This window comes from Lycorma delicatula, chromosome 1 (assembly GCF_047948215.1).
Source record: "Lycorma delicatula isolate Av1 chromosome 1, ASM4794821v1, whole genome shotgun sequence".
NCBI lineage: Eukaryota > Metazoa > Arthropoda > Insecta > Hemiptera > Fulgoridae > Lycorma > Lycorma delicatula.
Window position 1 is genome coordinate 269,664,397 of NC_134455.1, and position 15,338 is coordinate 269,679,734.

Consider the following 15,338-nt stretch of genomic DNA (forward strand, 5'->3'; position numbering starts at 1 on the left):
CAGTAAAGTAAATATTTTAGCGACGGAATATTTTCTCGCATTAATAATTATAAATATTAAATTAAATATCAGAACAAATATTTTAGTGACACTAAGGTTCAGTTAATGACTTACCATAAACGGTTAATCGGATTTATTTTCCGATCATCTGTGTGGAATAAAATAATTTTTTAGACCTGGTTTATTCTTCTTTCCTCTTTGAAAATCATCTTCAGCAGTAAAGTTGCACACGTTTAATGTTATAAATAGCGACATCCCTTGAAGGAAAAGGTATTTCATCCTGAAAAGAGTAAATGAAAAGTCAAAATGAGATCAAAGAATCACTCAGGATAATAATTTATAATTATTAAGTTGTAACAGTATTATAAATCTGTTTAGCAATCTGTTTTATTAAATTACCTCTGCAACTTATGTTTACAATTCATCCGGCGAAATTATTCTGTCCGCCAGATCTATGAACATACAATTTATGTTAATATACTTAGTCTAACCCGTTCACAAAATTATGTTTGACAAAATTAAATGATAACAAACGCCCTACAGCTCGTATTTTTCATATGTAAAATAGAAACGTAGATAAGCAATTCTAAAGAGATATAATTTATTCGATGTAAAACTAAGTAAAGTCAACGGAAATATTGTGAAGCGTAACTGAAACGAACCAGTAATATTATTCATGTACTAATGAATCGGTTGTTTATGTAAACATCTTCGGGATGTACTTAATTACGAGTCTTATTATTTACAACCAAATTTCATCAAAAACTCACCGACTATTATCAAGAAACTTTGTATTTCGACCGCACGTATGTTATTCTTAAAATAATAAAAAATGGAGTACATTTATCTAGAAATTGATTCAGTTATTTCCTCTCCGCTTTAAAACAAATCGAATGAAAGTAAATTTTCAGGAAAAATTAAACATGTTTTGAGGTTTTCAGTGACCGTCAAAAGAATTAAGTCAAATCATTTTGGTATAACAACCAGAGTACAAAAAAAAAAAAAAAACAAAACTGTCGTCTTTACTATTATTTCTGTTTTTCATAAATGTTTTATCACGTAAGGTAGGATAGAAAATTTATCATCAGTGTCACTCAATGCGAAGGGTTTGTTCTTATTAATTTACGAAATCTGTGTCTTTTTTAGAAAAAAAAATATCGACTAATAAAGAATCTAGTTGAACTAGCCAATCTTAAAAAAAAATCCCTTTCGGTACGCCGGAAGGCGGAGGTAGATTTCACCGGTGTTAAATAGGGAATAAAAAAGATTTCCACTTTAAAGTTAAGAAAAACTTCAAATATACTCAATACGACAATGATCGCATGTGAAAATAAATTTCCCATGTTTAGCATACGATATCCATCTTACAATTCCAGCAACATTTTGGTCATCCCTTGCCGTAAGGGTTGGTCATATCAAAAATTGTTTCAGACAAAAGTTTTAGGTTATGTTTAGAAGACTAACGACCACTTTAAAACGATTCGATACTGTGCCTGTTAAGGGAGGTATGATTTTGTTTGTCTTCGAAACCAAATTTTTTCATCCCCTGGGCCAATGGTTGGTGGTATCAAAACATTTTAATCGCATAATTTTTAGGCCCTTATCCAAAGAATAGTAGGAACTTTAAACGAATTTGATATTTTACTTAATAAGAAAGTTATAGCGATATTCCCTTTTTTCTAAAAAGCCCGCCCATTTCCAGCCCCGTGGACGGATTTTTCCTATTAACGAACTCGACCGAGATTTTGGGTCGTTATATTTTATGTATCAATATGAAAGTGATTGGCGCAAAATTAGTTATCGAGTCCACAAGAAAGTGAAATATATATATATAAATGTACATATAAACTTTTGAACTGACGGTGGTTGACGAAAAGATAGGTCGACATTTTCCGGAAGTCGAATCATGGTACCCATTACAATAGGTAACTTTCTTATGAAATCTGCCTAAAATGATGTTATCCAGGGAAATTGCTTCTTAAGGGACTAAGCTGTTTCTTGACCTATCTTGCCCCGCAATTCCTGAAAATCTGCTCATAATAAATGAATTACGTGAAACAACTATTAAAAATAGCTAATTCCTCTTTACCATTGTCTTTCATTACAAAATAAATTGTTATCAATGAAGTTATGTCCGGTGGTGAGTGAATTATTCTCGTACATTACAAAACCGAAACTATTCCATCTAAATTAAATCAGAAAATTATTTAGTACTGTTTTACTATTTTATCAGTATTTACCGGTACATAAGCAAAGTAGTAAGTTGTAATTTTATTTCTTTGCCATTAGGTTTAAAGATAAAGTGGCATCGCCTGTTAATAAAAATTGTTAAAATGCTGTCAGAAATTGTATTCTATCTTATAGAAATACTAATCAGTAATAAGCAAATAATATTTACGTTCCTAATTTTCCTGTAGCTACTAAAATGATAACGATAAAATGCAGAATTTAAAAAATTAGTATAACCATTAATATTAAAAAATGTCACCTTCTACAGATTTAAAATAATTTATTTTCTTTTATATTTACCTTTTTTGTGACTTTTCACTGAACTCCTTTTTTTGTAAGAGTTTTGATGATTGGAAATCAGCAATTTTAACGTGTTTCAATTTCATAACTACGAACACTTTTTTTATTAAAAAAATGAATCACTTTTTCAGTAAAAATAGTTATTTATATCAACATACACAAACATTTTCTTATCATTATTTCTGTTGCACTCACTGTTTGAAAACTGAGAAGATATTGTAGGTAGCGATATTTGAGATCGACTACGAGGGTTGATGATTGTGCGAAAGTATTGAACGTTTCTAAGCGAAAGCACAAGTCAAACTAACAACTTAAGTGATATCGGTAGACCAAAAAATAACTTTTTTTCCTCAGAAACGTTTTATAAATTTAAATGAGCACTCCCAGTATAAAGATAAACGTCGCTTTATTCGCTGAATCGTAAAGATTATTCTTCTACGTTACAAAAAGAATGTTTTTAATAATATTAATATAAATTTTGACGTCACAAGTGACGTAACGCTAAATGTCCGCAGCGTTATAAATATCGATGTATATCGTTTTAATAATCGAGATATTACAATCGAACTAATTATTAATTTAGTATTATAAACTTTGTTAATTGTTTCCTTAGAATAGCAGATTATTACTGTTATTATTCTTATCGGTTAATATTTTGTTTGATATTAAGACGAAGGAAAAATTTCTTTATTATTTTCAACCGGTAACCGATTTAATATCGACTTAAGTTTTTGCGATGAGTTTAATACACAGTCTTATGGCGGAGATTATGGAGGCGCATGCGTCTTCTTAGCCCTCAATCGATAGCATGAGATGGTGTCGACTCGATAGGCAGTCGCTTGTATCCGTCAATACCACCGTCTTGCTGTATGCTCGCTGCTGGCTAGGATCATAAAGCCGATTTTGATTTTAGCTGGGTTGTTCGCTGACCATCACGCTCCGATCTTCTTAGCCGCTTAACGATGTAAGTAATAATTCATATCGTTCCGAACGCACCGCACATGTTATTTATAATCGTTCAAATCCGTTTTAAGTGTACACACTCGCAAGGGGAGTCGACGTGTTAGCAACCCTTCAGTAGTATTGAAAAGGGGCCGCTTTACTATTTTATAACGTGATAATTACTTTAGAGGGTGTGTTTTAAATGTTATTAAAATAATGTTTAACTCAATGCCGGGACACCGAATGAAATAAAGTAAAAAAAATATAAACAAAAATTCATTTGGTAAAATTTAATTTCTATTTAGAAAATGGAACACCTGAAATCGATAATGTTAAGTGTGGGTGTAAGTCCTGGTATTGTATTAATCGACACAGAATCTCAACTTTAGATTATACGCTGTTTTATTATGCTAACCGTCGATTCCAAAATGAATTAATAAAGTTAAACTACTTTTTAGATGCACGGAACAACTAAAAAAAGTTATCGTAAATTTCAGGTTAAAACTGAAAAATGGGTTCGCCTGTTGTATTTTAAGTCGATGAATTACGCTTTCTACTTATAGTAGAGGGAAAAGCGAAAAAAAATAACCTATACTTATTTTATTCAATGTTTTCAAAAATACCGCCAATTATTTTATTTTTTTTTAAATACTAAAACAATAGTACCCTCTCAAAAATGATTTTCAGTCAAAAGAAAGTTCAAGAATAATTGGACTAAGGGTAGTCGCCTCAATATATACGAACAGAATGACTAAAAACGTTATCGACTGTTATATAGTACAATCAGTTTCTATAACGCTTATAGTTTTGTATCAAAAATCGTCAAAAAAATCTATACATTATTAAAAAATCAAAACCGTTTCGCGAATAATGAATTACAGTTTTTAAAAATTTGATCTATTCCCCTTAAACGCCTACGCTGGTCTGTCGGTCTTCAACAACTGAAGAACGCGGAAACGAAGACACACCTCATCTAACAAAATGAAAATTACAAAATGCAGATTGCGCATCTAATAAATGTTGTTGCAACAAACAACGGAAATTTGTATAAAAAAAAAATCCACGCGATGATTTTTTACAACTTCGAATAATTATTTAATATTTGTTTTTATTATCAAACTTTTTTCGGAAATCACCATCATTGTTTATACTCGGTTGTATTAATACTATTTCTTTTCCAGAATATTCCACAGGTTGAATTAATACTTTATTTTCAATATTTATATCGGGTAAAACACCAAATTAGGATACATTCGAGTGAAACAATCGGTTTCAATAAAAAACTACAGAAACGTATGTATTTTCTTTATATCATAAATTCGGTGAGTAAGTCAGTAATAATTCATAAAATGTTCGTTTGTGATAACAATATTATTATGTTTTGTACCGCATGTTTTATTTAAATTAACAGCTAATCTCAGTGAAAGACAATACAAATCTTCTGTTAATGTATACCTATTTAAATTAATTTTCAACAGTTCTATATGTTGACTTAATTATGTTCGTTATAATAACATCGTAATTAATAAAAAATTTAGAATTCCTTTAACGATGTACAAAAAATAGTTCTGTTCTTCTATTCTAAAACTTATCGTTTAATATCGAGTACATATTAAAATTATATTTTATTTAGAGTATTAATCTTTATAGGTTATTTGCTTATGTGCAGTTTAGTAGTGCAAATACAGATAAATTTAAAAGGGAGTTAATTAATGATAAATACATGAAAAAATACATTTAAAATATGAGAGGTAACCTACAAGTCTGAACTGATAACTAAAACAAAGGAACTATCTGAACCGCGTTGAAGGTTAATCATTATTCTTTTTAAGTAGGTGAAGATTTGTTACATTAATTATCTTAAGTACATTTTCCTTTTCTTGTCTGGTAGAAAAAATAATAGACGGCAGAAAGACGCAATGAATCGAATAAGTCATTTGCCTATCTGTTTGCTCTACACCGCAATAGTACTCTTTAAGCTTTGTGTAAACTCTGCAGCATTGATGAATTCAAACCGACTGTTAAACAAATAAGTTACACTTAGGTATTGTTATACTACAATTTCGTTTAAACTGAACAAAAATCAGAGCGTACTGTTTTATTTATTCGTCTCGTGATATTATCTAACATACTATCAAAACGAAGACTGATTGTTGTTTCCGCTGTGTGGCACAAATTTATGACTAAATAATGAAAAATATAAAAGTTTACATTTCAAAAGTGTGTTAAATGGTTTAAAATAATACTAACTTTAGAAGACTTACGGCAAAAACGCTTAAAGATCGTTTCGTATTTTAATTAAAAGAAAAAATAACAGTTCATTTATTTTATTACAAACTCATCATATGAGAGTAGTTATTATCGTCCTCTGTTAGCTATCATTACAGTTATGTTAGTCTTTATAACCTAAATTTAAAACCCAGCGATATCGCAATTGTTTTTATTTGGTTCTGAATGTTTTATTATTTCGATGTTAATGATGTCTTCGGTCATAGGACCAAATGACACTGTTGAAATGTATCAGCCTATTTCTGAACAAGACCAGCAAGCAAAACTTTTTTTTTAACATCCCTACTGACTCAGAACTAAGTATTGGGCGAGTCAGAACTTAAACTTAAATCTAATCCTAAATACAAAATTGCGTAACTACTTATTGTACACTACTACGTATTAGAAAGTGAAAGAAATTCTGCAAGGAAGTATAAACATTTTTTATTAAATATTCGTTTTTAAAGGCTTATCAATAAAAACGGATAAAATTACTTTGCCTTTATCATTATTAATTAGGCTAAAAATAAATTCTTATTGAATATGTAATCCTACAGCATAGTTGTCGCCTATATAAAACGAGAATTAAACTGCTTGTGTAGTTATTTGCTTAACATAACTAATTCTTGAAACCCAAAAGTAATTAAGGAAGCTGCGTCTCGAAACCGAGGTCTCTGATGTGTCGGGGTCTTGATTGCATACAATATACATCAAAGTAGTGTACATGTTTTTGAATTCTTTAAAGAGGTTACAAACTTAAAAAATTATTTTGCTAAAATGACAAAATAAAATAAATCTCGCCTTTATTTTAAGCATATCTTTTAAACATATCCCTAAAAAAATCTTATTATATGAAGAAACTGACTCGATGAATTTGTAAAACTTATTTTTTCAAAGATAATATATTATGGTAAAGAAGGAATAAATCTCTCGACAATAGTTCCTTTCAAACATACAAATTACAGAAAAGGACTTAACGTAAGTACTATTTGATCGATTACTTTTTTGATAAGGATAGGCTCTTTAGGAAGCAGAATAAACCGTGTTAGACCAAATTTTAAAACATTTCTGTATAATTTTATTTTCTAACTAACTTATTCATCAACCGGTTTTGAGAATGGCCGACTAGTTCAGAGATAATATTATTAACGGAATAAAAATAAGAGGAGATATAACAAATAAAACATAAAAACAATTAAAGGTACTTAGATTTAATTAAGATATCAAATCTAACTATAACTTTGCAGGCGAATTTGTAAAGGAAACAGAAGTAAGGTGTACTCGCTTTAAGTTTAAATTAAACCCGAGAATTCCTTTATTTATAACTAAACGTGGGGTTCTTTGGCATGATTGAATACATTAAAAGAATTGATCGGTGAGATAAGTGCTAAGTTAATGACGGGATTAAACGGAACAAAAAGAACTGAGAACACTCATTTTATAAGACTCTAAACAGATCGAATAATATATAACGTAAATGAGAAACAGGCAGTCTTAATATGACTTAATTTATAGGTTATTAATGAATCCATGTAAAACTGTAAAAATATTTACGTTTTATACATACATGGATGAGTGCGTGTATACATAAACGTGCATACATGATGAGCATGCGCTTGGAATGAATTGAACATATACAAATCGGCAGATAACACAGACCGATAGATATTGTCAAATAGATGTTATATCACGACACAGTGTAAAAGTTTAAAAAAATACGCGCACGCACGCGAGAGTATTTATATAAGCACAGTAGTTTTAGTGTTAGTATTTTATTGATTTGCAGGAAATCTCAATGAAGGATCAGAAGTGCTGTACTGTAATGTAACTTGCAGTATGTTTTCAAAATTTTACTTTTGTAGAGTAATTTGTTGATATCCGGTGCATTTTCTGTTTAAATTGAAGGTAGAATCATTACCGTATACAAATTAATGTGATTGATTTTAGATAAGAGAACTAAGAATTTTTCAATACAAACATCTTTTATCGTTGGGATTTAGCCCTGGATCAAGAACGGTTGACTCGAGTTCATTGAAATCACTGCCGATACTATATTCCTTCAAACTGTTTTACAAGAGAGTATAATACAAACTTAATTTTTTTTTTTTTTTTAAATTTGAATAATGTTATTAAATGTACGAAGTACGTTATCAAATTATTCTTTATTTGAATATTTCAACATTTTATGAAGCATAATTTTAAATTCTCATGCGGTCGAAAGATATTAACTGGCTGCAAAATAGATTTCGATTCTTACTTGAAGTTTATTATAAATAACCCGCTTATAATTAGCTAGAAATATTCACAGAAATTCTTTTATTACAGTAACTGGTCTCTCAAGTTTGAAGAAAAAGGATTAAAGGATCAGGTCTATAATACAGTAATATTACTTCTTACGATTACTATTCGCTATTAATATTAGCAGTTTAAAATTTCATACGTAGCGCAAACTTACAATGTAGTAACAATTGTTTTGGTTTTTAGCTACTGCAACTAAGCCGGTTTTTGATTTAAGGTAACAAAAGAGTGCATAAGCAAATAAATCCTGTGGTTCTTGTATAAAGAGCTGCTTTATATGCTTTAATTTTTAGAAGGAAAGTTGTCTTAAAAATTAATTAATTACCACGAGGATGGTAGTTTAATTTCTTTCCGTGTGTTCACTACACAGATTTCAATTTTATTGCCAAAAAATACATCGAAAAAATGCATAAAAATTAATTAATTATTATTTATAAAAAAAAAAAAACATTAGATCTATCATATCGAGCAGAAGGTTTTAACAAACCGTTACAATTTAGAGCTATTCGGACGTTTTCTAGAAGAAAACATACGATTAGATTAATTCCTATGAATCGAAGTAAAATTAGAAAAAAATGATCCTTCGTCATTTTTTAAATTTATTATTAACTTTAAAAATTACAGAAATGGTCTTACAATTTGTCAGTAATCTCTTGTGATCTGTAAAATGTCCTGTGACCCAAACGAAAATTATCTTCCAAACCAAAAACGATCTCCTTTCTTGCGTAGCATGATAGCGTCTTGCGAGTCCGTCATACAAAGTTCATAGTCATTATCCGATACAACTGTAGGTTTTATTAGATAATACGATTATTGATGAGGTTAAACTAATCGTTTTTCTGATTGTTACATTTTTATATTAACAAGTCCGACAGAAATACTGCTAATAAATTTTAAGTTAAATTTATGAGTTTTTGAACTATTTCTCATATAGAGTATTATTACTTTCACTTCAAATCCAGTAGTTCATATAATCGAATCGGTTAGATGAAAATTAAAATTAAGCGCTTCTTAGATATATTTTTATTCTTGTGATCGACGCGAAACAACTTCATATGCAATTCAATTTTTCGCCAAGTGTACGAAGAAATTTGTATTTTTATTAATAATTTCATTCTAGGCTGTAAAGTTTATTCGAACTTGAAAGAGCACAAACTTAATAATGAAGAACATTTTTACCTTTTTTCAGTATTTAAAAAAAAATATTTACATCTGAATTTTAAATTTGTTTTGTTATTGTTGAATAACAATTGTGATACTCAATTTTTTTGGCCCGAACTTAGATTACTCGAAACGATATGGCTAATGTGATTAATTATAATCATTCAAAGGATTTTACAGAATTTTGAAATAATCGATTTTAATCAGGTGGGCTAATACCTAACTCTCAATGTATTTCATATTTAGCTACGTCTCTAATTACCACTAATTAAACTGTACAGTCGGCAGAATGCTGTTTTTTATTTAAATTTGTTTAGTGATGGTAAAGACGTGTTCAGACAAAGACGAACTAAATATAACTCCAATGAGAACAAAAGTTTTTGATCGGGATAACCCCGAGAAAAAATTGTACCTTGAACTGGCTCTGATGAATTCTTAGGAAAATAGGAAGTGACACCTCGATCGGTGAAATGATCTTAAAATCTTGAAGTCAGTTTATAAAAATATTCAATATTACAGACTGTGACACGTGGTAGCTTGGTAATTCTGAAAATTTTTAGAGCTTTCAAATTGTTTATCGTTCAGAATAATTAAACGTTTTATTAAAATCATTAATTTTCTATTACCTGAATCGTTATTCATAAAATAAATAAAAAATATAATTAATTATAGAGCTTCTTGAGATTTTTTAACAGTAGATGGATCAGTAATATGCAAAGACATTTTGAAAAGTTTCAGATTAATTGTAGGAAATTCAGGTAAAAGAATGATTCGCTTAAGTTTTGCACCGTTAGTACTATTCCAGTATAAATAGTAACACTTTCGTATCAGTATATTCAGTAGATCAGATAAATTTAAAAGAAAAGGAATGACATATTATTCAAGTTAATACTCCAAATTTATTTGAACAGGTTTATCAGTCATAAACGTTTTAGCTGTTTTTTTTTTCAGATCACCTGAACAACATCAGTCTCATAATACCCTCTTTAGTGTTAGTCCATGCTACTATTTATAAAATTAAATAATATGTATATATTCGACTGAATGCAGTTTTTATTTTTATCAGATATGAAAATTTCATTGTATCGATTTCGTAACCATCAATGTCATTAACTAAATACACTTTTTCAGATCATCACAGACACAATAACATTTGCATGCTCTTCATCATCACATCAATCCATTATACACAATCATACACATATCACATCCATAATAAGCAAAAATAACCATCTATTGAAATGGAAAACGGTAAGGAGTTGGAAAAAGGTGAAGTAAACCCTGATGAGGATAAAGGGGGAGAAGAAGGTAAAAATGAAACGAATGAGTCTGAGACAAATCAGCCTGACAAAGAAACAAATAATAATGAGGGTGAAACTGAGTGTGGAAGCGAGGGTGGGACTGAGGAGTAAGTATGCTAAAAATATATAGGTAAACATTTTTCCTGTATATTTTCATTTTTTAAATACATTCTCTGCTTCATATCTGCTATCTTTTTTTAAATATTTTTTAACAATTATTTTAAACGTTGAATGTTCGATAAGTTATTTTGTACTTAATAGTATTATGCTTGTTTTCAACTTTAAGTAAGAATTTACATTAAATGATAAATTTAACAATATAGTGTATTAAAATTTTATAACTGAGTATTTTATCGTCAGCATTACTTTATTTGTGATTTTCTCCTTCTTGCAGTTTTCTCTTTATTAGTCAATGATTTATAACATTAATAGTTTGCAGGGAAAACCGGTAGCTAAATAAATTTATATATTTCTATGTTGGAACAGTCTCACGTATACGCGTTTACATGTTATGTTAGCATGAGATTGCAGAAAAGGATAATTAATACACTGACCGAGCACCATTTGTGATTTACCGGTATCTGTATTAAGATCTATGTCCCATTACCTTCAAAGATGATAGTTTTGTACAATGGTCCAGAATATGTCTGAACGCGCGAACGTGGTTCGGGGGAAATTTCACGGAAATTTTTACCAGTCTTGAAAAATAGAAATCACGACGTAAATATCAACTGATGTTGTATTCACATCATTTTTACAATTTTTAACTAGAATAATTGGTCTTTTAACAAGTTTTGAAAAGAAACATTCAACCTATCGAGTATTAGGCATAATAAGAACAAGAGTAGCAACGTCATTCCTAATGAGCGATGACTCTTAGACTCAAATCGTGACAGGCAAGGGACGCATTACTGATAAGACGCATTGTGGTCGGTCATCAGTGTGTGCGTGCGTGCGTGAGTGCATCTCATTTCCTCTCTACTACACTATTCGTTTAGTTGCTTTTTAATAGGCAATAGTGTTTCTTAGTTTTAATTATTTGGCCGGCTGCAAGCGTAGTGTTTCTTTTAATTGTAAAGTATTTAAGTGACTTTTAATAGTATGTTGTGTTATATACATAATATACAGTATAGTGAGTATTAATTATCGTAATTGTACATTAATATGTCGACATTTAAAAGTAAGCAAGATGTAAACTGTGAGTTTTATGACTGCGCGGCAAACGCGATAAACTTGGAAATCATTTTGTAAATAAACACCCAAATGAAAAACCACGAACTAAAGATCAAGCTAGTATTTCTGTATTTTAAAAACAAAAACCCATGATTGTGATGAAGTAAGTAGCAGTGAAACTTACAAACAAATAAAACTTGATGAATCACAGTCACTTTGTACAGAATCGGGTTTGTCTTGCGGACAAACAATGCTGATGTTGGCGATAACGTGTCTATCTCTAACAGGCTAACTATTTATCCTAATCTTTTTGAACAGTTATCAACTATAAATCAGGTGATATCCGGCCTTAATAAAAAAGTTGATGAACTATTAAAACAGAATCAAGTTAAAACTATTGAAATAGAGCCATCTAGTTCACTGGTCCAGGCCAACGCTCCAGTTGAGATAAATGAAAAATTTGAAGTAAAACTCTAATTAATTAGGCTAAGCAAATTGCTTCCAGATATTTGTCAGTTAATGCCATGCTTAGCAGAACATATGGGCACAGTACATTACTTCCCATGCGTAGAGCATTATAAAACCATTCCAAAGGAGGTAGTGGTACTTCAATCTGACACCTTTGATATTTTATCTCTACCAAGTGAACATCAGTTAATTCAACCGGTTCAGAGTGTACAGTTCTGAAATTTCAAAACCCATTTAATTAACCTCCTTACAATCACCTGTTCATAAATGGTGTATTGACGTTTCTGAAGCAACTGAGAAAAGAAATGCAATTTTGCAAAAAGAACATGAAATGTGGGTCTGAGGGTTGCTAGAGCAGCTTATAGTGCCATTAAAGAAGGTAAGGGTGGGAAATATTTTGAAAGATTATGAAGTCTAAATCTATTAAATGATGCTGATATTGGTGAGCTTAGTCACTCCAAGGAATTTTGCAGAGAATTCAGAAAAAAACATATTTTTTACGATGAAAGCAAAAATTTTGGATTTTTTGGGTACTAAAAATCCTGCAACAAACCGTTTGTCTCTAGTATCTGTCACTGCTGATAAAATACCAAACTTCACTGTACATATCAGATTACATGTTTAACCAGATTAGTAGATGGTGTTCAGACTTTTATTATTATTTTTTTTTTTTTTGTGTTTTACGGGCATCGACTGCTAAGGTCATTAGCCATCGTCACATTCTTAAAATGAGGTTAGTATCACCATCAGGGTCATCATATATAAGGGTGTAAAGGACCCTTACATTTTCATTTAAAAGCACAAAATACACAAAAACATTAAATCACAACAATAAACAATCAACACTTATGGGGTGTAAAGGGCCTCGATCTTAAAATTTGAGATAATATTCCAAAGAACATAAATGGAAAATATAAGTCTTTATAATACCATTATCTCCTTCTACCTGTCTCATTTATTTATTTATTTAAGCACCCTCGGGGCGACCAGAACCGCCATTAAGCAGCATATCAGTCGCCCCAGGATGCCGTGGCAGTTGACTCCCCTCGATAAACAGTCCCGTAGGACGTCACCCAACGGGGTCCTTCCAGCATAATACGAGCAATCTGACCACCTGTTCAGGACGGCCAAATAGTCCCTCGGCGGGGAGGCTACCCTTCCCGGTCCTGACCTACTTGGCTACAGGCATGCATTGCGCTTACCCATAGCCTCACGCCCTCAGTCCACCCTTGAGGGTCCCCCATGCCATCATTGGACACACACTGACTCACTGCTCTTGCATGCAGGCGAGCCAGGACGGCCTAGGCAAGAGGGCTACCTCCCGTCTTTATACGTGCCACGCTTCGAGACTCCCTTATATATATTAAACTACCCCTTAGAGTTTGTTTAACACAACTTTAAATCTTTCACTTTTACAGACTTTTAAGAAGTCTACTGGCGTATAAATAAGCAACTATTTTCTTCACTTCCATTATCCAAATCAGCAGCAATATCATTTCTTAGCCGGAACCTCTTTCTGAGGTCCTCATATATGGTACACTCTTCCATTAGATGCTTAATTGTGTTTTATTACAAACACCGCACATTGGTCTCTCTGCGCCGGTTAACAAATATGAATTTGTTATTCGCGTGTGACCGATTCTAAGTCTGGTCACAGCAACTTTTTCTCGGCGAGTCAACTTCACGTCGCTTATCCATTTATACGGAGAAGTTTTGATTGAGTTTAGTTTTGTATTTAAACTCCTCCAATCAGTATTCCACCTGTTTCTTATTAAGTTAGTTAGACAGTTTTTAATATCTGCCACCCTTACAGGAATTGCATCCAAAACATCGCAATTGACGTCCACACGTCCACACCATGCGTCCACACAAATAACCATCGTTGTCCTCGTTGATTTAGAACGTACTAAATGGACAGGATGTTTGCAATTAGGACATCGTTAATGTTCTTGTTCCGAATTGCAACAAGTGCACTTAGAGTATCAAAACATATTAGCACTCTCTCTTCGCAATAGTGTTCTGTGTACCGAAGAGCATGCTATATGGCAGTAAGTTCTGCCGTATAGACACGGGCCATATCTGGCAGTTTCCAAAAGTGGGCTTCTCCATTTACATATATGGAGCATCCAACACCATGCTCGGTTTTAGAACCGTCTGTATAAATTCTAATATCTTCTTGATGCTACTGACGGTTGATAAAAATTCCTTTCTTGTTTCGTGTTTTCTTGTTAATTTGTGGTATCTAATTCCGGCTGGTCTGGAATAGGTAGCACGATGTTCATATAATGCAGCCAAAGGATGGTTGTTAAAAAGTTTATTATTTATATAAGTAGGGAAAGCCCATATGTTTGCTGCATATGTTAGCAAAAGGATCTATCTTCTATAATGTAGTGGCATTATCCGGCTTCGGACATTAGACTAGTCGCCGGACTTGTGCGGAAAGCACCTGTCGCATATCTTATTCCGCTATTATGAATTACGTCTAACTTTCTTAAATGCGACTTCCTAGCGGATGAATATACAATACATCCGTAATCTAGTTTCGATTGTACCAATTCCTTATATAGTCCCAATAATATTTCTTTATCTGAGCCTCAATTGATGTTCGATAAACATTTTATAATGTTTAGGGCTTTTTTGCATCTATCACTCAAGCACTGTATATGTAAAACCCACGTGAGGGATTTATCCAATACCAGTCCTAAAAATCTCACATTGTCCTTATATTGTAGTGAATTGTTGCCGATTGTCAAAATAGGACTTTGATGAGGAATTCTCTTCCTACAAAAGTGTACACAGCATGTTTTATTCTGATGAAAATTGAAATCCATTATTCCTCGCAACTTCATTTAGAGCGTCAAGCGCTCGTTGTAATTTGAATTTCACCATAGCAGTCTTGTTGCTGGCATACACAATTGCCAAATCATCAACATAGATGCTTTTGCTGATTTCTACTGGAATAGCTAATATCAATTTATTAATGGCGATCGTAAACAAGGTGCCGCTCAACAGCGAACCTTGTGGTATGCCATTTTCCGAGCTTCTATCAGATGAATATTCATTGTTGACGCGTACTTGGAAAGTACGGTCATTCATATAGTTGCTGAGTAAAACTGGCAGATTGTCACGAATGCCCCATTCATGTATCTGGAGCATTACTCCATGTCGTCAGGTCATATTGAAAGCCTTCTGAAGATC

General features: G+C 31.8%; 1 protein-coding gene across 2 annotated transcripts in view; it reads left to right on the top strand.

The window, feature by feature from the left end:
- The first annotated feature begins 3,347 nt into the window (after nucleotides 1–3,347).
- Nucleotides 3,348–15,338, top strand: part of nSyb (neuronal Synaptobrevin) — a 76,860-nt gene continuing 64,869 nt past the window's right edge. Inside the window, exons 1-2 of one of the 2 annotated variants that reach the window (XM_075377162.1) lie at nucleotides 3,348–3,493; nucleotides 10,330–10,606. In XM_075377162.1, coding sequence (XP_075233277.1) covers nucleotides 10,440–10,606 — 167 coding nt within the window. In that variant the 5' untranslated portion in view covers nucleotides 3,348–3,493; nucleotides 10,330–10,439. The remainder of the gene's footprint in view (nucleotides 3,494–10,329; nucleotides 10,607–15,338) is intronic. The other variant, XM_075377168.1, reaches the window with a different exon arrangement.